The 25,744-nt window shown below is 41.5% G+C and overlaps 1 protein-coding gene across 6 annotated transcripts in view; it reads left to right on the top strand.

Moving 5' to 3' along the window:
- Positions 1-24,068, top strand: part of LOC117773969 (connector enhancer of kinase suppressor of ras 2-like) — a 29,610-nt gene extending 5,542 nt beyond the window's left edge. The window contains exons 3-22 of one of the 6 annotated variants that reach the window (XM_034605924.1): positions 1,836-2,038; positions 3,156-3,261; positions 4,152-4,193; positions 4,289-4,408; positions 7,554-7,613; positions 7,763-7,831; positions 12,472-12,618; positions 14,210-14,343; positions 15,367-15,569; positions 15,760-15,849; positions 16,637-16,827; positions 16,954-17,002; positions 17,106-17,284; positions 17,389-17,462; positions 18,530-18,601; positions 18,863-18,930; positions 20,206-20,306; positions 20,401-20,881; positions 23,312-23,511; positions 23,600-24,068. In XM_034605924.1, coding sequence (XP_034461815.1) covers positions 1,836-2,038; positions 3,156-3,261; positions 4,152-4,193; positions 4,289-4,408; positions 7,554-7,613; positions 7,763-7,831; positions 12,472-12,618; positions 14,210-14,343; positions 15,367-15,569; positions 15,760-15,849; positions 16,637-16,827; positions 16,954-17,002; positions 17,106-17,284; positions 17,389-17,462; positions 18,530-18,601; positions 18,863-18,930; positions 20,206-20,306; positions 20,401-20,881; positions 23,312-23,511; positions 23,600-23,647 — 2,637 coding nt within the window. In that variant the 3' untranslated portion in view covers positions 23,648-24,068. The remainder of the gene's footprint in view (positions 1-1,835; positions 2,039-3,155; positions 3,262-4,151; positions 4,194-4,288; positions 4,409-7,553; positions 7,614-7,762; positions 7,832-12,471; positions 12,619-14,209; positions 14,344-15,366; positions 15,570-15,759; positions 15,850-16,636; positions 16,828-16,953; positions 17,003-17,105; positions 17,285-17,388; positions 17,463-18,529; positions 18,602-18,862; positions 18,931-20,205; positions 20,307-20,400; positions 20,882-23,311; positions 23,512-23,599) is intronic. The other 5 variants (XM_034605927.1, XM_034605926.1, XM_034605925.1 and 2 more) reach the window with 5 other exon arrangements.
- The last annotated feature ends 1,676 nt before the right edge of the window (positions 24,069-25,744 follow it).

Raw genomic sequence — 25,744 nt, 5'->3', positions numbered from 1 at the left:
AGCCCGCTGTTCTGCTGATTACGCTGAAGTGCAGCTCTAAGAGTTAGAGAATAATATTAAACATGTAAACACTTTCTTCATGTGCCACTGTAGTGACCCGTGTGACCTCTGTGATCCAGGTCACGATAGAGAAAAGAGCGGCCCATAAACTTCTAGGTCATGACAGTTTCTTCCTCTGCCGTGGAACCTAGTTCTTCTCATGTTGAATGTTCTAAAGAGATATCTCAGTCAGGCTCTACTGAATGTCTGTGTTTATCTTTGCACGTTTTTTTCCAAACCCGACATTTTTAAAATGCATAAACTCAGAAAATCAGAATCAGAAAATGTGCACTGAGACCTGAAAAACGTGTACAAGAATCTGTGCAGGATCTGTGTTTGTGTGTAATTAGATTTGCAAACATGCAAAAAAATCTGTAAACGTATAATGAGATTTGTACGTGTGTAGACAAATCTGTAAATGCGTCCATAGATCTGTAAATTTGTCGATAAATATTTAAATGTTTACACAGATATTAATGGCTGAAAAGGCTGAAAAGTGTTTTGCTCCAAGAGATAGAAATACAGAGAAGTCATCAGTTACACCTCAGATGGACACAGAATTTGTCCATATCCGCAATATTTTGTTTACCGTGAGCTTTTTGGTTTTAAAAGAAAATGTTACTTATCCAATGCGATGTTCAGAGAGCCTGTCTCATTGACTGGAGCCATAATTGCGCAGGTTTGTTGAGGCAGATTCAATTCAATTCAATTAAAATGTCTTTTTTTGAGAAAAGTGATGAAAAATTGACGTTTTGCTCAGTTCAGCACAGTAACAGGAGACAAAAAAAACCTTAATAGAGTTAAGGAGCAGAAGAAGAACAAAGAGAAGCAGCACATCCTCACATTTCAGAAGCTAAAATAGGTGATATTTGGAAAATATATAATACATACATTTTTTAACAATTATTCAACCCCTCATCATATACATATTCATTCCCGTTGTAGCAGGTACTGTCCTTTTGATATAGGAGGGTTATAAGTTATCTCAATTGAGTATTTATGTCACTGTAAATGTAAACGTACAAAGCTTTTTCTAGTACAACAACTATATTGTTTGAATGCTTCATTTCTTAAGATGATGCAATTTCCTTCCTCTCCAGACCCTGTTTTTATTTGTACTCACAAAGGACAACACAGAGCATGAAGTACCAATTTGCTGCTTTAATACAAAAGTCTCCAGTGTTTTCAAAGGCGTGACGCACTGAGCTGAAGTCTTAGACTGAGGGAATATAAAAGCTGAGGAAAGATGAAGGGAGAATGAGAAGTAGGAAGGAAGGTAAGCGGGTGGAAAAGCGATGAAGTTGGGTGTTTGTTCGCCTAAGAGAGACATAGAGAGACTGGATGGAGATTTAGCGGGCTGAGGTCACAGATGCAATCTGAATCTAAAGTCCTCTCATCCTGCATCGCTGCACGGGGGGGCCCTGCTTCAGCCCCAAAGCTCCTTATGTAACTGGGATTTAGTTTAAAGTCTCTCAGGCCCTGCTGTATTAAATATGATTAGTGGCCCTCCTGCCGCGCTCTCTCCTCCCAAGAAACCCTGACGCCCACAGGCCTGCACGTGCAGTTTGGCGTACAGGGTAATGAGTGTTCCGCGATCCCTAGACATGCAAAGTGACAGCTGGAGGAGAGCGGGGCTAAGTGGATGGGCTGCTGGTCTTATTTCCTCGCATGTTCGTCATATCAGCGGCATCTGTGTCACTGGACAAGGTGGGCTGCTCTGCCTGTGGTCCTTCTATTCCACAGAGCAGTGTCACCGCAAACAAACTGAATGAATTGACCTGTCCTCTCTCCTGCAGAATTATGGCCTGGAGACTGAGAATCTGAAGACACTCTCTCATAAGCTTAATGCATCTGCCAAGAACCTGCAGAACTTCATCACAGGCAGGCGACGCAGCGGCCATTACGATGGCCGAGCCACCCACAAGCTTCCCAATGACTTCCTTACCTCCGTGGTGGACCTGATCGCTGCGGCCAAAAGCCTTCTGGCGTGGCTGGACAGGTGAGATTTGCGAAAAGGTGCAATCTGTAACACATGTAAACTTAAAAGACACTGAATACACATAGATATTCACACACTGATGCATTCATGCAAAAAGTTTTCCCTTTAGGTTTTGTAGTTTACAGCAGCATTGCTGGTTTTTGCACCTTGTATGTTGAATATTTGATCCTTAGGCATGATTTAAGCCCTACAGTTTATCTTAAATACTTACTTTTAGGTAATTGTCTCTGGCTTCAACTTGATATGAGGAACCTTTTGAATTTTATATTTTCTTTACATATTATGTCGTTTGAAAAAAAAAAAACACTGCTTGCTGTCGTGTAGAAGATTAAATGAAGAAAAACTGGCCTCAAAAAAGACAAATAAATCTTGTTTATGTGGCTTTATGTGTTGGTTCTTGGAGCGTTTTGTTGAAACTTCAATTCTTATCACAAACAGACCGGTTCTGTTTTTTTTTATTATTGTTATGTCCATGACCAATCAGCTGACAAGAAAAGATGCGTAAGGGCCTTATGTAAGTAGTATTCTGACAGGATGGCCAAAAAGGCACAGAGCAAGTCTATTTATATGTTGCTTTATCCCTTTGCTTCTCTGTGGGATTGTGCCTGTGTGTGTTTTCATCTGTCTGTGTGTGTGTGTGTGTGTGTGTGTGTGTGTGTGTGTGTGTGTGTGTTTGATATTTTGGAAGTTCAAAGCAGACAACATTCAACAGAATAACTGAAAAATTGTTTGCTGTTTCTTTTCCCATACAGGCAGCCATATTCTGCAGCATCCATTCTGAGTCAAACACAAGAAATATACAGAATACATTTATCCTTCATTTTCATTTGAAAATGCACGATTGATGACCAGTGTCAATATGATAGAGTTTTGCTCTGGAGTAAATTACGCTTTGAATTAGTTTTAGCGTATTAGTCTCCACATGTGGTCTTCAGTGCCAGCTATTGTTGGCTTTTCTCATATATAATGACTACATTTATTTTTATATGCTTTATTAATCACTGAATCTTGTATTAGTTTCTCAAAGCTGTGGGCACACAACTCTGTTTGGAAATAATCCCACAGATTGACCAGTGATTTAGTCTCAAAGGAAGAATGATCTAATGGTTCATTCCAGGTGCTCCTTCTTTTTCAGATCTCCGTTCGCTGCCGTGGCAGATTACTCCATGACCAGGAACAATGTGATCCAGCTGTGTCTGGAGCTCACCACAATTGTACAACAGGTAAATAAATTGTATGATAAAAATACATTATAATCTGTCCAAGCTCCAAAAAAAATCCTAATTCAACAGCGAGATCAAATACCTCCACTGGCAAAGAGAAAACTTGTTCCCTGCATGAGAATATTATGGTGATCCCATAATGCATTATACATTGTCTCTGCTATTAAATACACTTATGCACAAATGCAACTATGATATATTCAATAGTATTAGAAATTTCTGTACGAAAGAGAACCTGACAAATTTAGTTTGGCAAACTTTGCATTTATATATACAAATACATATTCAGTAGTAAAGAGTTCAAACAACAGAACATACATAAAGTGAAATTCTGCAATCCATTTAAACAGTGAAAATGTAATTTACAATATGCATAATGTATATAACTCCTTCAGGTCGGCTGATCCCTGATAAGAGACGGAATGAACGTCATTCTGTGTGCGCATACATTTTTATAAATTGTTTTTTGTAAGTGACTTTACTATAACATTATAACTATACATGTATTTTCAGGACTTGTCCATAAAAAAAGTTTTAGCTTGGTCACGTTAACTTTATGAGGAGTTCAGTGAAAGGTTCAGGTGCGAAAAATTCAAAAGTGGGCGTGAAAGAGGGAGAAATGGAACAAGTCGAAGGCCGAGAGAGGATGACAGGCACTGAGGAAGAAATAGAGAGAGAGAGCGAGAGAAACATGCCTCCGCATTGGTGATTCATTTGTTTTGTGTTTGTGCGTGCCTGTGTGGGAGTGTTGGGGGTTATAGGCGCCAAGCAGCTCGTTTTTCCTTTTTTTGTTGTTTTTGCTTATATCCACCTACAGCAGAAAAATGCCAATAATAACTCCATTTTGACACATTCTCTGGAGGTAACAGTGCTCTGTGCTCGTTCCACAGGACTGCTCTGTGTACGAAACAGAAAACAAAATCCTGCATGTGGTGAGTTGCCGACTCTATTCTGCCCTATCCAATAAAGTGGACCCTATAATGCTCCCACTTCAAGCTTGTAATCTTCCCTAATGTGTCGTCCCCAGTGTAAAACTCTGTCTGAAGTGTGCGACCACATTATCTCTCTGTCCTCGGATCCCATGGTGTCCCAGGCTGCACATCTGGAGGTGGTGCAGCTACCCAACATAAAATCCACTGAAGGACTGGTAAGACTCTCCCTCAGTCAGACTGTGAGAACCACACTCATCTTCTGGGAGTTTCTCATCTCAGTGTGTCATGAGAGGAAGCTCTGTGTGTTTCTGTGGTCTTACTAAAGCAGTTATTTGGAGGAAATGATTCATCTAAACCCACAAAATTATGTCGGAAAAAATGTGCTTCAATGGCTGAAGATCCCTCCTTTCAGAGGATTTCAGTTACAGAGACAATTTGCAATGTCAGATATAAAATATATTATAAATTACAGGCTGATGAGATTACATAGTCATTTTAATGAATAATTAAACAACAATAAATGGGCATTGAGTAAGAAGGAGTCAGATGTAAGCAGAAAACTCTGTTAGGAATTGTTTTTAAATGATCTGTAAGGATGTATAGGGATAAGTGGAGAAGCTGTGATATAATAGTTATTGAGTAATATACATCTTCAGCCGTAGTTTTACTGCACAGCCTACCTAATGTTGGACTTAATGTTATAAATAACCATAGTCTGACTCACTGGATGCAGATTGTGGGTTTAAACCACAGACTGTATATAAACATTGGTCTTGTGCCTTGTGCAACATTCAGCTCTCCTTCCACTTCGGGTCTGTTAGCATTTTTAAAATCTCCTTCACTATGGGAAACGACAACAAGCTTATAGAGCGAACAACCGAAATGCAGAAAATAGTATAGTGTAGATTTTTGTATTTTTTATTGTGCAATCACACAGTCGACAAATGTCATTTTAAACTATTTCAATGATTTTCCACTGAAATAATTATAAAAACTAAGGTAACTGTGTTCTGTTTCACTGAAATATTTTATAATTTTAGTTTCCATTGATCAAATTAAGAGATAAATAAATGTTTTTGCAAATTCCATCTTATGACCCTGCAGTATGCATGTGATTGAACAGCCTACAATGTAGATAATATTATTATATCAATAATCAAGACAGATGTATGGAGTTGAACATCCATCATGTTGAGTTGCTGCTGAACCAAAAACAAACAGTTGCTGTTTGAAGCTTTGAATTTCTCAAAGGTGTCACACTGCCCCGACTGCACATCTCTTATTGTAAACACAATAATATATAAGAGGCATATAAACCTGCTATGTGGTTCTAGCACATGGGCTTTCAGTTTACTTTTCACTATTTTGTTTAATGAATTTAAAATGTTAAATTGTTCCGAGGTCTGATTAAATGAACACAGGAAAAGCAATTGTTTTAAAAAGTATAAAGTACAAAAGTATTAATAAGGTTGGATGATGGTGAAACCTGCTAATTACAGAAATCTCAGCAGTATGAGTCTTGACAGCTTATTGACTCGTGTTTGATTTAAACTTGGCATGTGCAAATTATCCCGCAGCATGTGTCTCACTCAGTGCACAGACAGATGACACTAACTTTTGATTTGTTAAAAACGTTTAGAAATCTTACATTTGGTTAAACTCTGTCTTCTATGATTCAAACGGCACAGCCACTTTTAGTTTTACTCAAAAGGGTCGAGTCAGTTGACCCAAATTACAAAAAACAAACAAATGTGCTCATCAGCCTCCAGTGGTATCACAGCATGCAGATGGTTTTGGATGGTTGTTTTGTTTTTATTCACAGATTATAAAATGCAATAAAAATAAAAATAAAAATAAAAATAAAAATAAAAATAAAAATAATAATAATAACATTCAATTTATAACTAAGTATTATTATAACTTTATTTGTATATCACCTTTCAAAACAGCCGTGACAAAGTGCTTCACAAAAAAGACAAATAAATACAAGGATACAAACCATCAAACACAACAAAAATAATATAATAAAAGTACGCCAATAGCATTTAAAATCAAATGAAATAATACAACATCACTTCAAAGCAATTGCAAAAGAAAACGATAAAAGAAACAGACAAAGAAACGTTCCCTTCTTCTCTAATATTTCATCCTCAACCTCAGCACAGTGCAGGTTAACACATTTTTCTTTTCAGAAACAGTGTCCCTGTTGCTGGGGTTAATCTTAATACCTTGCTGTTAACTGTTTTCATGTGGTTATCCACAGTATCTAGTATGTTGTGTGTGGAAGTGGCTTTTAACATTTTAACATTGGCACTTTAAAAATCAGTTGTGGTTTCATTTCACATTTCAAAAAAGTAAAAGTATTGAGATAAAGCCTAAACACTGTGGCTGCTGTCTGGTATCGTATGAAGGTCAAAAGTAGCTGTTCCCAAACTGGGTTGGAGAGCGTGAGTCAGCTGCTGCAAGGCAACATGACATGAGCATGTTGTGCATGTTAAAATATGAACAGCTAAAATGTGCAAATCAACAACCGGCTGTGTGTGCGCACTTCCTTTTTCGGAGCAACTGTAGATAGTAGATACCGTGTTAGGTAGAAAAGAGGACACTTATTCCTTCTGCCACTAACTGTCCATCAGCACTGACCTACACTCACACACAAGCTCCCTGCTTGGGGCCACAGTACGCACCCCCCACCTCCCCCCACTAATGCTAGCAGGGGGCATGGAAGTTCTCTCATCCGTTCAGTGAAACCTGAACACAACAGTGGGTCAAGTGGCCTAAAAATAAACCTCTTACATTCATCTTGAAGACTGGCACGCTGCTTCAGTGTATCTGTGCCAGTATGTGTGTGTACTCATGCACATCTGTTTCAGAACATGTGTCTGGGTGTGCGTTTGTCCTGCACTTTAGACCCCTTTTAGTGGAAGCTTTGAGTTGTAGCTTCTTTTTTTGCAACAAACAAACCGCATTTGCAGATAAATAATCCACCGTGTTTGATTCCATCTGCATTTGATGGATACCCACTTATTGACGTAAATTCAGATTGTGCTGGGTATGTTTGAAAAATACACCTTTGTGATATTTAAGGACCCTCCTGTATTCATTCAAGCATATTTCATATGCAGTATAGAGTAGTAGAAAACACTAATATCTTTAACTGCTACTAAATATATTAAATATCTAACCAGATTTAAACTCTTTGCACAGAAAGCAGATTAAAACTAATACTAAGATTTGCAAATACGCCATGACCGTGGTGTGACCTGCAAATGGCTGCGTTTCTGCCTCGAGATGCACTGCATTAAACGAACGTGTCTGAGTTATGTAAATGTAATTCAGATTCCTTCTGTCTTCTCACAGGGCATGTACATCAAATCAACATACGACGGTTTGCACGTTATCACCGGGACGACAGAAGGAGTAAGTACAAGCCTCTTTGTGTTCACCTGTGTAGATCTTCGCCTCGGTGCAACACGCAGACTGACATGTGTCACTTGCGGTTGTCATCTCAGTCATGACTGTGAAACGAAGCAGAAGTTAATGACTCTGCCTCTCTGTGTCTCCATCAGTCCCTGGCTGACCGCTGTAAGAAAATCCATGCTGGCGATGAAGTCATTCAGGTTAATCATCAGACAGTGGTAAGACCATTTTCTTTGCTCGCTGGCTTTTGTTTGTATGAGCCTCATGCCTATGGTGTGCATGTGTATCCTGTTCCCTTATAAACATTGTGCTGCAGAACATCCACACTGTTCCACTGCAGCTCCATTGTACCTGTGCTTTAAAGTGTAAGAGCTGCAGTGTAGTTATCAATTGTTGATGTGGACATTTTCTCTGGATGAAAATGTTTGCTCATAGGATCAGTCTTTTATATGCCATGCACACACAAGCGCTTGATTTCATCAGAGTTATCAGAGTTACCTTTTTTTCACTTTTTTTAACATTAGGAGAAGGGGGGGGGGGGGGTTCTGACATTTTCACCAAGTTCCCAGGTAAAAATAACAGGCATATTTAGGGAACGGTTGTGTGATGTAGGGTGTAAAGTGTGTGAAATTTTATGCAGCTTGATTGAATTTAAGGATACTGTTGGTTTTACAAGGCGAAATGAACTGGCTTGCTATTATTACATGTTCGTCCTACTCTCATAGCTCCTTCACATTCACCTTGCAACGTTTAATTCAGTCCTTGCGGTGTATGCAGTTTACTTGTATCGTCTGCCTCACTTACCTACATGTAGGCAGAATAACTGACTAGGGAGGTCATGGATTACTCACGCTCTTCAGCAGAACTTTCCGACGTCTTCCACCAGTGGGCTTGTGAACCCCGACCCGGTCTCTGATGCGTCCCCTTCGGCCACGCCAGGCTCCGAGCTTGGCCAGCTCAGACGCTGCTGTAGTTTAAGTTCATAAGTGATGGGAAGTATCCCTGTGCATAGTGAATACGTGCCGTGAATAGAGTCCGTGCTCTGGGTCAGGAAAGGTCTCGTCTTGGACGGAGGTTTGTTGGATGGGCACCAGTCCACTGCAGTTGTCCTCTGCGTGTGGAGTGTCGTCAGTCTTTCCCTATAACCTCGCTCTACGCCTAACACTACACCTAAACCCCTTAACAAAGAACTAAATAAACTTCCTTATGTTTTTTTAACAGTTGGTGGAGACATTTTATGCCTTTATTGGAGATACACAGTAAGAAATAGCAGTACCAAGGGAACCAAAGATGGGGAATGGGCTTGGACTAGTGCCTTTGTCATTTATGGTTGCTGACTTAAGCTTCTTAGCCACAACGACACCCCATATTAGTGTAAGAGGTATAGCATAGCAAATTCAACTCAAGCAACTCGAGCTGAGCCATAATTGTTTGAAATATTTTTGAAACTGCTTGTTACTGAAGTGCACAGAGCATCGTGTGTAAATTCACTGCCGATGAAAACAAAAACTTCCCGTGTTGCACAATTTAAATATAGCACCCTTTGTCTGAAATAATTACTGCTTGTGTGTGGACCAGCCAGACGTATGATAATTACACAGCTCAAGTCAGGTTCATTTCAGTCTCTCGACTCACCCACTGAATGCAGCCATTTTTAAAGAGACATGTTCGTCTCACTGTCACTGCATGTTCTTTTTACTGTACAACATTTTGTTTACAGCAGACATTTTGACATGTCATAGAAAGATAAAATAATGATGGCTCAGTGTTTTCATTATCCTGCCCTGACTTTTCGTAATCCTCGTTGGTTAGTTTACATGGTATTACACAATACAGGTCACTAACAAGTAGGCCCTAAAAGCAATCGTCCAATGTCTGACACTAATGGTCAAACTATGCCCAGTGCCCAGTGGCAGTTGCCATAGCAACCAAGGTTGAAGCACAGACCTTACGCTTGCAAAAGATGTGATAAACCAAGTCTCTGGCTGAGACGATAAATCTTCACACACACGAGACATGTAATTTGAGTTTTTTCCACTGTTTTAAATACGCCCTGCAAAGATGAACCATCTGAATCATGTGTCATTAAACAGTGTCAAGTTGCACTGCTCATCTCTATTATCCACGGACAAGTTGCAGTCAATGTTTGAGCCAAAGACATCTCTGTCAGCTCACTGATCTCCATCACATAGACCATGACTGCACATTACCAGCATCCTGGAAGGAGCCAAAATGAAACAGAGCCATCATTTATGTTTATTAAACATTCAGCTCTCATTTACAGTTTGACTGACAGCAGCTTTTCAAAGTGGTAGCATGATTGACATCTGTCAGCGCCTACCGCGTATCATCTAATGTCAGTACAAAACAGTAAAATACATAAATGTCATTAATAGTAGCTAGAAAAAAACTGTGTGGAGTTAATATTTCTGTATTGTGTTTACTGAATTGTTTCAGTATGTGGTATGGAAGTGAAGCATACAGTATGTGTTCCCTTGTGGATGCTGGAGGGGTTGTGCGTGACAGAGTGATGCACGGTCCTGTCTTATGTTGCTGACATGAGCAGCAGCTGAGTGAATTTGACATCTTAAGTATATGTGATGTCAAACTGTAAACTCAGACATGTCTGCTCATCCGAAACTGCACTCTCACTCATAATGGCTGCCATAAGCAGCTTTAGTGCTGTTAATACATTTAATTCAATACATTTAATTTAAGATCAGGTGATCCCAACACATTAAGGTTGTGCATCAGCCAAGAAGAAACCTTTGGACAAACAAGGTGATGACTGCACTGAACACTACATGTGTCTGTGGCGGCCCAGGATTCTCTCACAAGAAAATTAAAACATAGAAGAGAAGCACTTAAAAGAAAAGCAAGGACAGAAATAGTTTTTTTAAAAGATGTGAGAGCAGCTGTTTGTTCAGCTTGTTTTTCTAATAATTTAAGATCCATCCTTCATCTGGTTAGAAAAGTAAGATAATAAAAAAGTGGCAGGGACATGACTTTGAAACAGTCAGAAAGGAGTCGTCTGCAAATGCTTTCATTTTGTGTGACAGCCGGTGCTTATGGGAAACTTTGATTTGAGCATCATTTTCCACAGATCGAAGAAAATGAATGAAGGAAAAGTCCTGTGAGGCAAAGGCTTTGAAAATGTTATAACATGTATATAGATGGAAAATTATTCCTGTAAAAGATTTTAAGACTGAATTTCAGAAATAAATAAAACCAGGTAACAATAGGTGCAGGATTGGTCAATAAATGGGGAAGGCTTCAATGCTCCAGACGTTAACTGTTTAACACTGGAGATTGTCACCAGAATGAAAGGGAAATATAATGAAATGATAAAAAACAGAGACACAATGTTTTATAAGAAACACCTTTAAGGTTCAGTGTGTAGAATCTAGTGGTGAAGTTGCACGTTGCAGCTGAATGCCCCTCACCTCACCCTTCCCTTCCAAACATGAAAGTTGTCATAAAAACTCAAAGGGTGTTTTGTCTGAACGATGGTAAAAAAAACATGGGGGCCTCCGTAGAGAGGACGTGCTCATGATGTAAATATAAAGTATTTAAATATAAAGGGACCATTCTATGGTAAAGAAAACAACAATTCGTACAATTTAGATGAAACACACTAGTGAAAAACATCACTAGGATTATTTTATATTCAATTTCTGCCAATAGACCCCTTTCACCAAAATCTTACACACTTGACCTTAAAGCAGAAACTTTAAAGTGGCAGAGCCCTAGACAAGCTGTTTCAGTCTGCCTGTCTCTTTAATGCCCTCTCTGTGTAGTGGCTGTCACAGTGAAAAATGACTTGGAAAGGAACAGAGTGATTGGGAGGTCATTGCCTGTAAAATGCCCAGACTCCGGCTGCATGGAAAACACAAGATGTAGTGAAACTCAGTGAAGCCAGCCAAGCAAGAGAGGATATTTCCTCCCCAAACTGGACCTGGCATATTTGGTTCAGCAGCAGACAGTGTTCCTCTGGGCGCGATGTTTTTTGTGCCAAATATCATCTAAACTGGGTTAAAGACTATTTACAAGGCATGCAGCTGTTAACAACACACAACACTGGGCGCTTTCCACATCATGACAGCGCCCGCAGATTGTCGTCCCAGGAGCTGTACAAGATGCCCTTTGGCTCCTAGCTTTGCATGAAACATCCTCATTACCGTGAGGCCTCGGGACTGTGCCTCAGGTCCCAACCATCAGGACTCACATGTATCGTTACAATGACCACAGCAGCACCTTGAATATGATGGTTGAATAAGACCGGAGTGTTCCGCTTCATGTTAGAGAGGGTGTGAACTATATGAAAAACAAATACATATATATGTTAAATCTGCTCTATTTAGAGGAGCAGATATAACATTTTTATGAACTGGATACATGTTGAATCCATAGATCCTTCCAAATGGTGTTGAGCAATGGTTCCAAGGTCCCGCCAATACACACGCTTGACCACTTACAAGTCAATCATGACATTTCAGCCTATTTTAGCTTAAAGTAAATAAACTACCAGAAAAATGTAAAATTTAACAAACACCGCGATAAGAACTAACTAAATGACAGAAACCCTCATTGAGAAACATTTATTTGAGAAATATATATTTGACCTGATGTTTGGTCCATCCACCAACATGGAGGAGGCAGGGTTTATGACCTATATTGCAGCCAGCCACCAGGTGGCAATTGAGATGCTTTGGCTTCATTTTTGTGGAGATGTTATGTCGTCCGTCTTTATACACGGTTTACGATACCAATTGGAGGTTAATTGCGAAACATCAGCTTCTTATTTCTGTCGTCTGCGTTTGTGTGTGGAGGAAACTCACTTCGTGTTGCTGTTTGTTAGGTGGGCTGGCAGTTGAAGAACCTAGTGAACTTGTTGCGCGGGGACCCTGCAGGTGTGACCCTGACGCTGAAGAAACGCCCGCAGAGCACGCTCACCTCCACCCCTGCTCTGCTCAAAAACATGAGATGGAAACCGCTGGCTCTGCAGGTACATCTGCTTTCCTGCTCCACACACACACACACACACACACACACACACACACACACACACACACACACACACACACACACACACACACACACACACACACACACACACACACACACACACACACACACACACACACACGTCGGTCCATCTTTTTTTCTGTGTGAGTGTGATCTCCGGTTTTTTTGAGTGTACAGTATGTCTTTGTTCCTCTGTTGCTTTTCAAGTTAAAAATACTCCAGACTCCACAGACTTTTGAAGTTAGACACCAAAATCCTCCGTGATTCCATAAATAGAGTACAAAGTGAAAATGGGCTTTTACAACAGCATGCAATCCAAAACAATTTAGTACTACAAAACTCACAGTGTTCAAATTTCATAAAGATAACTTTGCACTATGAGCTGTTTTGGGAGTTGCACTGCATTGCACTGGTATTGCCTTTATTGCAACCACCTCTTTTTTCGGGACCAAAACTTGTGACTAATTGGTTGAAGGTTCCAGCATCATTCCCTCACAAGTTAACATTTCAGCTCTAAGTGGCATCTGCTGTCCTACTTTGGCCAAAGCAATTACATTATTAGGATTGTGCGCCTGAGCCAGAATGGGTGGAAATGAGAGGGAATGCGTAAAAGTAGTCCAGCCTTTCTTTTGAGTCCCAGGCCAGAGAAAATGCCCCCCCCTCCCCCCGAGGCCCTGAGGCGTAATCGTCCAGCTCAGCCTCCTTCTCCCCCCTTCCACATTCTCACATCCCTCTTCTCCACCTAAATCGAATTCACTCTCCTGCCGGCATTTTTTTTAAGGACAAAAAGTGGAAAGACGAACATGGAGATTGAAACATTTTCTGTTCTGAAGCCTTGTAGAAACTCCGACATGCTTAATGGTTTTACGGGGGAGTGTATCTCCGAGTACATCTCTGATATTAGTCAGTGGCAAGTTATATATTAGCATAGTTTGAGCAGTGATAAATTAGTATTCTCAATTTCAGCTCTTCTTCATTTAGAGTCCATGTTTTATCACTGACTCTTGTGATTCGTCGATATCTCTCTGACTATTCAAGTGACTTTGCTGATTTGTCATCCTGCTACTTTGATATAAAAAAAATGAGGCAAGAGACAAAAGTGATTAAAAAGATATTACATTCATATATTGCTACAAAGGTATTAGAGTTAAATCTGTGTCCATGGGCTGTATTTAACAGACTATGTAGGTTATGACCAGATTTTCCTTGACCTGAATGAGAGGGACAACTCAGCCGCACACCAACCTGTCCTTTCGTGTGCACCAGTTAGAACTGGAGCATCAGAAACATACAGTGCACGGATTTCACGGTTGAGATGCTCGGCGGCACAGTCTGAACCGAACGAACAGCCCCAGACTGACTGACTGAACTGCTGAACTCCAAATTTTCTATGTATCAATCCCTGTAACTGTTCCTCTCCTTCCTCTCTCTCTGTCTGCCTGTCTCACTCTCTCTCCCCTTTCTTTACCGCACACACACACACACACACACACACACACCCACACCCACACACACACACACACACACACACACACACACACACACACACACACATGATCACGCTCACACAGCCAATCTTCCCCCAGAGTCCCAGCAGCAGCGTCGCCACGCCCACCAGCACTTTAAGCACGCCATCCAGGAGGAGTAGCTGTGCCCTGCAGGACCTCTTCATACCCCCGCCTCCTGCCGAGCCGTACACCCCTAGGTGAACTCGCACACTTTCTTCCCTCTTTGTTGGTATGATGCTGTTGCACAAGGACACGCATGCATGTGTGCCAACAAATGGGTAATTTGATACACACTCCTGCCACGAGTTTCATGTTTTCCAACGACTAAAAGGTGGTGGTGCTAACCTTCAAAAAAGTTGCAATAAATGGAGCGACGCCTGCGAGCAAGTTCAGGGAAGCCAACTCGAGCTGCGCTGCTCCAATCATGTGACACACCCACCTTATCAGGTAGTCTATTTAATCAAACAGAAATTTCCCATCATCCCCTTTGCTCGCACTGCGGCTGCAGTATTGCTACCAGTTGCTTCAGCCCCTCCACCACCCCAGCATCCACCTGCAGGCTCCAACGGGGGGTTACAAGTATTTGCTCATCACTCCCATCATTCCTGTGTAATCATATGGGGGAGTGATTAAGTTGGAGCCTAGACGCCAAACACTAAACCTGTTCTAATGCTGCAATAAACGTTTGAACGTGAGTTGTCTGAGTGAACTAAGGCAATGAAGAGCACGCAAACATGGATGCAAACAATGCATGATTCAAAAGATCCTATTTTAAAAACTGTTTTTGCAGGAATGAACAAATTAAAATACTAAAAGTATTATAAAAATAAAATAGAACCAATTATGTATTAGTTCCCTGGGAGTGCTCTGTTTTCTAGTGTTTGAGTAATGTTTGCTAAAAATGATTTAAGAAATATTGTTTGAAATTGTTAAAAAACAATGACGATATATTTATGTTCTCGTTTAAAATGTTTACATCTTCACTAAGAACAAATGGGCATTGGGGCTGAGAGCCACAGACTCTCTCAAAGAATTGAGAGATGTTGATTTTGGTCTTTTCATGGGATTTGTTGACCAGAGCAGATACTGCCACTATCCTTTAAAGTAGCTGTTTTTTTTCCTCCAGTATTTTCTGAAATTGCCATTGCTCATTTTTTCTCACTCATTAGTCCAGGTCTTCAGCAACATTAAAATGACTTTCCCACTTCCCGTTATGGCAGAGACGACAAGGGAAATCTGGCAGGTGACGATCCTCAATCGGACGACCACGTCGCAGAAGGATCTGATTCACCAAACTCCTACCTGGACCAGGAGTGTCGCCGACGGTTTCCTCTGGTGGAGGAGGATGCTATACTGTACTGTTACGAGTATGACCAGAACCCAGAGGTGTCATCAGTCCGCAGGGGGAGCACTCCCACCTATGGTAAGACCTTGTCTTGGCCTCCTTCATCCGAGGACTCAGTCGTGAGAGGCAAGAGCTCAAAGCCCTGTAAATTTGTCGTCTGCATGTTTTTGAGATGTATTTAAGATGTCTGCAGCTGTTTGATGATGTTTGTGCGTGTGTGTGTGTGTGTGTGGGCAGCTTTGTGATATTGACGTTCCCTGTGCTCCAGGCAGGCTCAGGCCCATCTCAATGCCAGTGGAATACAACTGGGTGGGAGACAACGAAGACCCGGCCAAGCTGAAGAGAGAGAGCCGGAGAGGTGAGTGGGAGGCCGTGGGAGAGAGCGGAAAAAAAAAGAAAGGGAGGCAGAGAGAGAAGGAGGACAGAGAGGGACAGAGCGAGCTGAGGTGAGGGGGCGGATATCTCATAATATCCTCACCCTCTCAGATCCGTGAGCCAAAAAGTAGAAGGATGAGCATGGCCTGTCAAAGCTGATAACATGCTGGAGATCTGCTCCTGCCTCCATCTCCTCCGTACATTAGTAATCTATCACTGCTCCTTTTCTCCCTCCATCCCTCTCTTCCCCCGGTTCTCTCCTTCTTGCTCTTGCTGTTTTGGATATAAAAAGTGCACTGTTGCTTTGGCAACGGCAGGAATGTATTTTTCCCTGAGATGTTCGCATTTTGTTGTGCTAGGTGGCAAATGGAGTGGGAGGAGACTGAATTTGCTTTATTTCAGTCTCAAAGATGGGCCTGAGTGATGTGTCTGTTTCCTCTGGGGATGCTGCTGATATGTTGCTCCTTTGGGCATTTCAATAAAGTGACGGAGCTATATTTATCTACCGAGACAGTATTAGGAACTTTTGAGGCCCTTCTGCCTGACAACAGCTTTCCTCTGTAGGTTTTTAACACCTTTTAATGTTGTAAAGGAAATCTTTTGAAATGTCCACATTATCTGATCACAGGCAGACGGGACTTACATCGTTTTATCAGTTCATTTGTGTGCAGCAGAACTGTACAAAACATTTGATATGGATTTCAAAGTGTATTTTATATTTTATAAAGTTTGTGCAGAACTGAGCGATGGCTTTTGTTGTGTCCCTGCAGAAAATTCCTTGCTGCGTTTCGCGAGCGAAGATAAGACACAGGCCGAGGACTTCCTGCTGGGACGCAGCCTGAGTCAGAACAGGAGGAAGACGGAGCGACGAGGGAGCCCCACCCATTACACGCTCATCCCCGCCCTTCAGATGGAAGTGTCCCTGTCCACATCCAGCTCGGACTCTGCGTCCCTCTACCATGTCAGTACCTCGGTGTCGGTGAAAAGTCAAATATTTTGTTGGGAGCTAGTTTAAAAAAAAAAGAAGCACGAGCTGAGCACAGAATCCGTCTGCATGTCGTCATTCTGTTTTGTTTTTACATTGCAGGTGTTTGAGCGGTCCTCACTGCTGTCCAGGTCAAAGAAGAAGAGTAAAGGTAGGAGCGTTTCTTTCAAGGTGTTTGACATGAATCCAAACATGAGCAGGGGCTTCACGAGGCATGTTTTCTGACCCCCCCCGTCTGTTCTGTTCCCCTGCAGTTGAAAGCCCCATGTCTTCAATCAGCAAGCGACGGATTTCCTGCAGGGACTTGGGTCAGGGCGACTGTGAGGGCTGGCTGTGGAAAAAGAAGGATGCTAAAACATATTTTTCACAGAAGTGGAAGAAGTACTGGTTCATCCTGAAAGACACCTGCCTGTACTGGTACATGAATGAGGAGGTGAATATCTTCTTTAAATTCTTTTTTTGAAAGAACAAATCACAGAATTTTGGGGGTTTTCATTATGTGGCGTTTTGATTTCACTTTGCTTTTGCTTGTCACAGGATGAGAAGGCAGAGGGCTTCGTCAGCCTCCCAGAGTTTAAGATCGACCGGGCCACTGAGTGCAGGAGGAAGTTGTGAGTATTTTTTTTATCAAACCTACAATTGATGTTTTCCATTTAGCCTCAAAGTTTGACAGAACTAGATGCAAAAGTCTTGATAGTGATTCACAAAGCCAAAGGCAGAGACTTTATGAAGAACAAGATGTTTGTTAGATAGCAAGAAAACTGGACCGATTACCACAAAACCTGGTGGAAGGATGTGGAATGGGTCAGGGATGAACTCATAAAATGTTGGTGTGGCTGGTCCAGTAATCCATTTTTAACTTTTCTCTCTTTCTTTCTGAGTTTTTTTTTTTTTTAATCATTTTCCTGATTTCCCCTGAATTATTTGTGGCTCTTGATGAATAAAATCAGAGATGTGTAAGGGCACTGATATTCATGATAACGAGCGTTTAGTAACACAGGGAGAACGGTACATAACCACCTTCACTGGCTCTACTGTTTTTAAGGAAAAATATGTAATTATTAAATCAATTTTATAAAGTTAAAGTGTAATCCCAAAGAAAGTTCTTAAAAATCCCACCTAGCTAGTTCAGCATATTATTAACCGCATATCGGTTGGAAAATAGCTGTTAACCATTTTTGGGTGGCAAGAGATAAAGCGGAGGGTCGGTGGTTCGATCCCCGGCACCTCCAGTCTGCATTCAGAAGTGTTCTTAGGCAAGATACTGAACCCCAAATGGCCCCTGACGGCTGACAGTGTATGAAAGGTGTGTAATACAAAAGCACTGGGTACAGAAGTGCTGCATGAATGCGTGTGTGAGTTGTATAAAAACATACCATTTATCATGTATTGGCTTATTGTTCACTAATAGGTTGAATGCCAACAAATTCAGGGGTTTCTGAAAATCATTGTGTTTCATAATTATGTTTGTTTGCTTGTCTTAAACATGCCAAAAATAAACTGGAGCTGCTTATGCAATGATGCAAAGTCTTGCTGTTTTGCGTCAGTCTGAATGGCAGTTTGTGCAATCATGTGCCAGTTTATCTTGGCAGTCGTGTCTATTCATATGTTAATGGGCGCTATATGTTCCCGTATCTGCTCTTACACTTGCTTAAATATACCCCCGGTTCCCTTTCAGCGCTTTCAAGGCTTGCCATCCGAAGATAAAAACCTTCTACTTCGCGGCGGAAAATGTAGACGACATGTCCCGGTGAGTTAATGAGGCTGTGATAGTCATGCTCTATAAACTCCCACAATCTCACATCTGCAACCACATTTAACAACCCCCCCCCCCAACCCCGTCTCCTGGCCGGAAATTAAATCCCCCCACTGGACTGCCCACTCTCCTTAACACCAGGCAGTTCTGTGAGGTGATTGATCAACACACACACACACACACACAAGCACACGCACAAGATGTTTCATTGCATGTCCAGCTTCCGTGCGTCATGCCCGTTCTTCTCCCACACAGGTGGCTGAGCCGTCTCAGTATGGCGGTGGCAGGCTACTCCGAGCAGGAGAAAATTCACCAGGACCAAGGTGAGATTAGTCACAGGCGCTGTTTCCCAGTGTTGCAAAAGAAGAGGAAAAAAACTCTTCATCTGTTACAGGTCGCTGGTTTACAGTTATATAAAGCTGTGACAAGCCACGCTGTAAAAAATCACGTCCAAATAAGTCACGACAAATGCATGGATGATTATTTTGCCTCGTCCCTCACTTGGTGTGTTTGCTCCTTCAGCTCCATGCTGCAAACAAGCTGCTCAGAGCTACAGGCTTCATGTGTTTGAAATAAATCTGACAATATGTGCATTACACTGCTTAAAATGTCTCTAGAAAACATGACTCCCTATGTAATAATTTCTGCATGATTATTAAATCGTACACATGAGCATATTACTGTGGATGTTTAATATCATGTCAGGTCTTTACAGGTCAGGGTGTTGTGTTTTAGCTGCGTTTGTTGCTCCTGTAGCTTTGCACACTTTGCACTTGAAGAGCTACTTTTTCCACTTCAGCTTAAATTAACATTGTCTCCTCTTTGTTGTGTCTTGACAAAGTTAGATGCGTAAAACCCAATTTTTAACCTGGTTTTACTTTTTTTTACTATTCTTGTGTTACACATGTTGTATTGATGGGTGTTTGTATCTCCGAATCTGATTTTTATGCTTGATTTCATATGTTTATTTATGATATAACGTAAGGTGTCCTTGGGTTTCTAGAAAGGTGCCGTCTCTAGATCCGCAGAAGTAGGGTTCAACTCCTCTCTCCTGTTTCACTTTCACTTCACATCTGATTCAAGCCTCTCTGCTATGTGCTGTACAAATGCTAATTTAAGCGCTAAAAGGCGTTTATTAAATTCCTATATAGTCATGTTCTTTTGCTTCTTACAAACGGACAGGAAATGATACCCCCTCATACCTTATAAAGTTATTTAAAAGCAGCCTATATAGGAACCCAGCAAAGGTGGGCGTGTGAGAGCAGGTTTGTCATTGAAGCTTCTTCCTGGACAAGCAAGTTGTTAAATTAGATCCTTAACACCTCCAGAAGTCTTTGCCGAAAGTTCTCACATCTTAGATTCATCCTCACCTTCCGATTTGGACGGATCACACCTACATCACACCAACGCTGCAGCTACACCTTTCAGAACAGTCATCCACGGGCGCAGGCAGATGATTATTCTGACACGGCACAGCAGTTTGATTTTTGTACTAACTATAAGCATCTGAACGGTCTCGTAGTCCTTCGTATTGCATTTAATAAGCTTGGTTTTGCATGTGTTACAGAAATATGACAGGATCTGTTTGTGTATGACAGATTACTGGAGTGAGAGTGATCATGAGGACATGGAAATGCCCTCGATGCCTAAACAGGACAGTCCGCCACCACCTTATGACACCTTTCCCAGAGCATCCTCAGTGAGTTTGTCAGCCTGCGGTTGAATAGACCCACTGGACATCACCCTATGTGGCAGCCGTCGCTTTCTTTTACTAACAATCTGTCTGTACACAGGTGAGTCCGTACCTGGAACCGAAACGAGGCCATCTCTCCTCCTCTGACACGTTCCATTCCCGCTCTTCTCATGAAGAGTTCCACTCGGAGCCTCACGAAGGCAGCATCAGCAACAACAGCGTCTCCCCCGGGCAGAAGACGAGCAGCCATCGAAACTCGTGGCATGACCAGATGGAGAGCAGCACCAGGATGCACTACCTCCAGACGTTCCCCGTGGAGGAATCCCTGCTATCTGATGACAGGGAACACCTGGCGTTTGAGTACCGCAGGCAGTCCACCCTGCCGGCACCACGCAGCCTGCTGCAGGAACAATACAGAGCCCTGCCTCTGCCCCTCAGGTCCAGCATCGATTCAGAGGTGGGTGGAAAACCTCGAAGTTTCACGCTACCAAGGGACAGCGGGCTCCACGCCATCCTGGCCGCCACTGCAGCTGATCCCAGAGAGTCCCAGCACTACCAGCGGGACCGGGTCAGAGATACAGGTCAGCATCACATGTACCACAAGCATAGACCATTAAATTTAAAACAAAGTTGAATCGTACTAGAAGTAAACCCCGTTTTTGACTAATCAGTAATGTGATTAATAGAAAACTGATTGAGGTGAAAATGTTCAACTGAATGGTTGTTTGTCTCTGTATGTGAGCCCTCTGATTGGCTGGCGACCTGTCCAGGGTGAACTCTGCCTGTGGCTCAATGACCGCTGGGGTTGGCTCCAGTGAATTATACAGTCAAAGAAATGCGCTCACTTTGGGAAACTGTAACTGTAACTAATAGTTTCAACTCTACAGTTCATCAAACACACAATAATGGAGCTTTTTTTCTTTTATAGCTTCAGAACTTTGCTCATGACAGATTATTCATTTGTTCATATTTCTCAGAGGTGCTCCTGCAGTTCTTTGTTGGTGTATTTGTTAGCAGGCTTACGCAAAAACTTCTAAACTGATTTCCACCAAACCTGTTGGAGGGATGGAGTGTGTGAGAAGTCAAAATAAACAAGAAGTAATGAGTTGTTACAATTTCAGGATCACTGGGTCTTGTATGAGAAAGTTATCTAACAGTATACACCTATATACAAGCACAAGTGTTAAATGACATCCAGTATAAAGCCAGTTCAAATGGGCTTGTCTGAAACAGCTATAAAGGGACACTTACCTCATCTGACAGAGTTCGGAGGCTCTGCCACTAGAGGAAACCCGAGGTGTCACTGGGCTCATCCTCTCCTGCTAATTGTTATTTTTAAGTATTTGATCAGTCTCCTCATCTGCATGGTGTTGAGCAAGTGAACTTATTTGTCGTCAGTAATTCGATTAAAGCCACTAACAGGAGAGTCAGAGCCGGCAAATGTCAGAGGTCGTCTACTGGCTGTCATTGCTTTATTGGATTGGATTTGCAGCCAGCCCATTTGCTGCCCCTCAAACACCTCCAGGGCACTTGTCTACGTGAGATGAAATTTAGTGTCTTATTTGATACTGATTTATCTTGGCAGTTCACTCTCACTCTCTCTCTCTCACACACACACACTCTGTCTTTCTCTCTCTTTTCTCCTCTCTTGCCCGATCGAGATGTCATTGTGCCTCTTGGCACGGTTTGGATGGTGAAGCGAGGAGGAATCCTTTCAGCCAGTGTTAATGTTGGATTCTGAACAGGATAAAGAAGCACGCCCTAGGCCCCTCTCTTCTTGTCCTCATTTATCTTACACTTCACTCCCTCCACCGTTGCCTGCGAAGAAGGGAGACAAACACAAAACAAGCAGCAAATAAAGCATGATACATTTCAAGGCACAGCCAGGACGCGTCAGACCGCTTCAGAACCTGCCACCCTCTTTCTAAAACACAAAATAGAGTGACAACCGATTCAGCTCTAGTGTAGTGTTAGTATCATCCCAGCAGAGGGCGGTGTATCCCAACAGGAGACATGAGGGCGCTGGTAGGAGAATGGCTCCCGTGTTATGGAAAATTACATATTGACAGAATGAATGATGTATTTAAAAATATAAAGGTCCTTAAAGTCTATGAGGACCATTCATATGTTTAACAAGAGAGGAGTCATATCAGTGTATATCAACATATGATTTTGTATATATTGGAAATAAAGTAATAGTTAGTTCATCCAAATTATAAAAAATGATTTTCATTTTAAGATAGTTTTAGTTTTATTTGCAGCTGGGTACTGTATTGGGCATCATAGTTCAGTAGCAAGCAGCTGAAAGGATTATTTAGATTTTTTAATAAATCAATCAACAGAATTGCATTTAATAACAATTATTCAAAGTAAGAAAACATGACAAACAGTAATGGTTCCAGCATCTTTAATAATATGTGTACCTGCTTTTAATAAATACAATTTTAATAAAGTAAATATGTTTAGATTTGACTGACACTATTTTTAAGATTCACAATCCAACAAAAAAGTATTATTTCAGGAAATAATTACAGTAAAAGATTTATCTGGAATAATAATAATAAAATAATAAAAAATTGTAGCCCAGAACAAAATGGCTAGAAATATGCTGCACGTTGACGAATTCGAGAAGTAAAATGCTGAACATTTTTTAGTTTTGCTTTTATATCCTATACTACACAAAAAAACAAAAATGAATATGTGCAATATTTATTAATAAGTCCCTTCAACAGCCCCTTATTAGTTTCAGCACTCTGCCATTTCGTGGCAGGCAGGTGGGCAGTGTGTGGGCAGGGAGAGGCTGCTTGCACTTTCATATGATGGAGTGCTGAGAGATCCACTGCTACAATTATTTTGTGGAATATCTCTAGTGTTTTTATTTGGTTTAAAGTAGAAGAACTCTTAGTGTGTTGATACTTTTTTGTTAAAAAAAAAAAGGTAAGAAAACTCATCCCTCACTTCAGTTTATTGAGAAATCCTTGTTGTTAATCGTTGCTTGGCTTTCACGGCAGGTCGTGGACGGGACTGCAGGATGCAGGCAGACTCTCTGGGGGACTTGTATCGGGCTCTGGAGCAGACGAGTCTGTCCAACTCAGCTGATCACAGATCAGCCAGCCGCCTGGAGTACAAGCGCTCATTTGTCCGCCGAGTTAATGACCCCCTGCTAAATGACAAGCTTCATCGCCTCCGCATCCTCAACAGCTCACTGAAGGTATAACAACATGTTTAGAGCGTTTATATTTGTATAAATATATAAGTGTTGTATTTGCCTAATCAGTACCTCCATTTTTTTTTTGCAGAATATCCCTCTTCAAGACACAAACCGGTCCTTGGGTTTTTTAGGGTAACCTGTCAGGATCATTATGTTGATAAAACCTTGACCGTATCGCCTCTGCCTGTGCCTCACACAGCCAGCATTCCTTCGCTGGAGATAAAAAGGCACCAAAAATCGTTTTCCCTGCTTGACCTGTCCATCTGTTCTCCTTTTACTGCTCCCTGAACCCCACTTACTGCGCAGGAGCTCCGCCTGACCTCGCCGTTTTAAAGATGAGGGCTGTCACAGAAAGGCAAAAAGAGATGTCTCGACAGAATGAACTTGTGGACTCATCAGGGTTTCTGACTGGCATTTATGCACTTTGTGTCCTCGTCAAAGATTTGTTGGAGAGCTGTGTAATTCATCGCTCATATGCATGGCCACCTCCCGTCACTGCAACAACATGCAGGGGAGTCGTGTACAGCTGCTCTGAAAGGCTTTGACGATAACAGGATTTGGTAACAAAGCTATTTTGGATGTACACAAAATTTTGTTATGCATGTGTGTATGAATATTAGGTACGTTTGTTCCATGGGTGTACAGGGTGTTAAACATATATATATATATATATATATTTAATATTACATTACTACAGCAACAGTGACTTGGGGTACTTACAGTATACAAATAGTAAAACAAGTTCTGTGCCTCAGTGATTGTGAATGTACATTGTACTTCTCCATGAAAGACAAGGGATGACGTAGAAAGGAAGCTCTTCCTCCAAACAAGGGCACAAAAATAAAACAATAGGCAATAATGAAGTAGTCTTGTAAATTACAAAGGAATGATGAGAATAGTCATCTATTTTTGTATGCATGCCGTCTACCTGATTGTTTGTAAAACGGTTTTGTATTTCTCAGTGAGTCCACCCCTCTACCGCATTGTGTATTGAGACTTATTTTCCAATTTGACCCCAGAGAGGTTCTTTTTTTGAAGTGTTCACCAGAGAAAGGGGAAGAACTGTATTTATTGAGTGTTTAATGTACAAGCATGCTTTGCATAACTAAAACACATTACCATGCCATTTGAAATTGACTGACATTTCTCAAGTGTGCCACATTGTAGCTACGTTTCTTTTTTTTATTAAATAAAGTATGACACGGGCACACATAAGCCACACTGTTCCATGTTTCATTTTTACATTCTCCTCCCTCCAGGCAGCAGAGGTATACTGCCCTCACAGGATGATAATAATATGCAAACATGAAACACCCATTCCTGGTTTGCACAAAGCCTCAGGCCTTCTTATAGGATATGGTGAGTGTAATAATTAACATAATTACACAGAGGGGGGGGGGGGGGCAACACTGAAAACTGGTGTCTAGAGGAAAGACACACTACGATGTGTAAAAGCGAATCTCAAAAACACAGAATAAACTTGTAAAGGTGAAGTAGAAATAATTATTTCCAATGCTGGTATTTTTTAAATGTGAAAAGGGTGGTGTGGTTCTGAAACCACGAGGAACTTGCTGCAGTCCTCCAGGGTAAGTTTCCCTCCAGAAAGGCAAAGAACAAGGACACCTGCACTGAGTCAGGCCCAAAATAATGATCAACACATAGAGATGCACGTTAGTCACCTCATCTGTTGATACATCAATGCATAACAGATTTTTAGACGAAAACAACAAATCCAGCAGGGGACATCTTGCTATTTTATTTTTTTATTTTTTTATTTTCTATTTTTACAAAGGCTTAGTATAGTTCAGTTACTTCCTGATTGACAGAAGGTGATTGTGGTTGCAGATAATCTTTTGACTTCAGCTTATTAAAGATAGATAGATATATAGATAAATGAATAGATAGATGGATAGATAGATGGATAGATACATTGGTAGACTAGGGCTACGTTGTAGCACTAACGGGCCCGAGCACAGGCATTTCGAAGCCTGTTGCGGTTAGTGGAGAGAGCGATCAATGACCAAGCGCACGTCTCCGCATTGCACGTGTTTTGCGCACTGCGGCAAGAACAAACACTTCACTCCCTGCGTCCGTCACGCAATGTCGATCCTTGCCTGCTAATTGCTCATTATGGTCCACGCTATCAATTGCACATCACACTGTGAACATTTTATGTAAATCGAATGGTAGTTGTAAAACAAAGCTTACTTCCTGTTGCCAGTAGGTGGCGCCA

Source organism: Hippoglossus hippoglossus, chromosome 14 (genome assembly GCF_009819705.1).
Source record: "Hippoglossus hippoglossus isolate fHipHip1 chromosome 14, fHipHip1.pri, whole genome shotgun sequence".
In the NCBI taxonomy this organism is placed as follows: Eukaryota; Metazoa; Chordata; class Actinopteri; order Pleuronectiformes; family Pleuronectidae; genus Hippoglossus; species Hippoglossus hippoglossus.
This window is presented reverse-complemented; position numbering and strand designations above follow the sequence as displayed.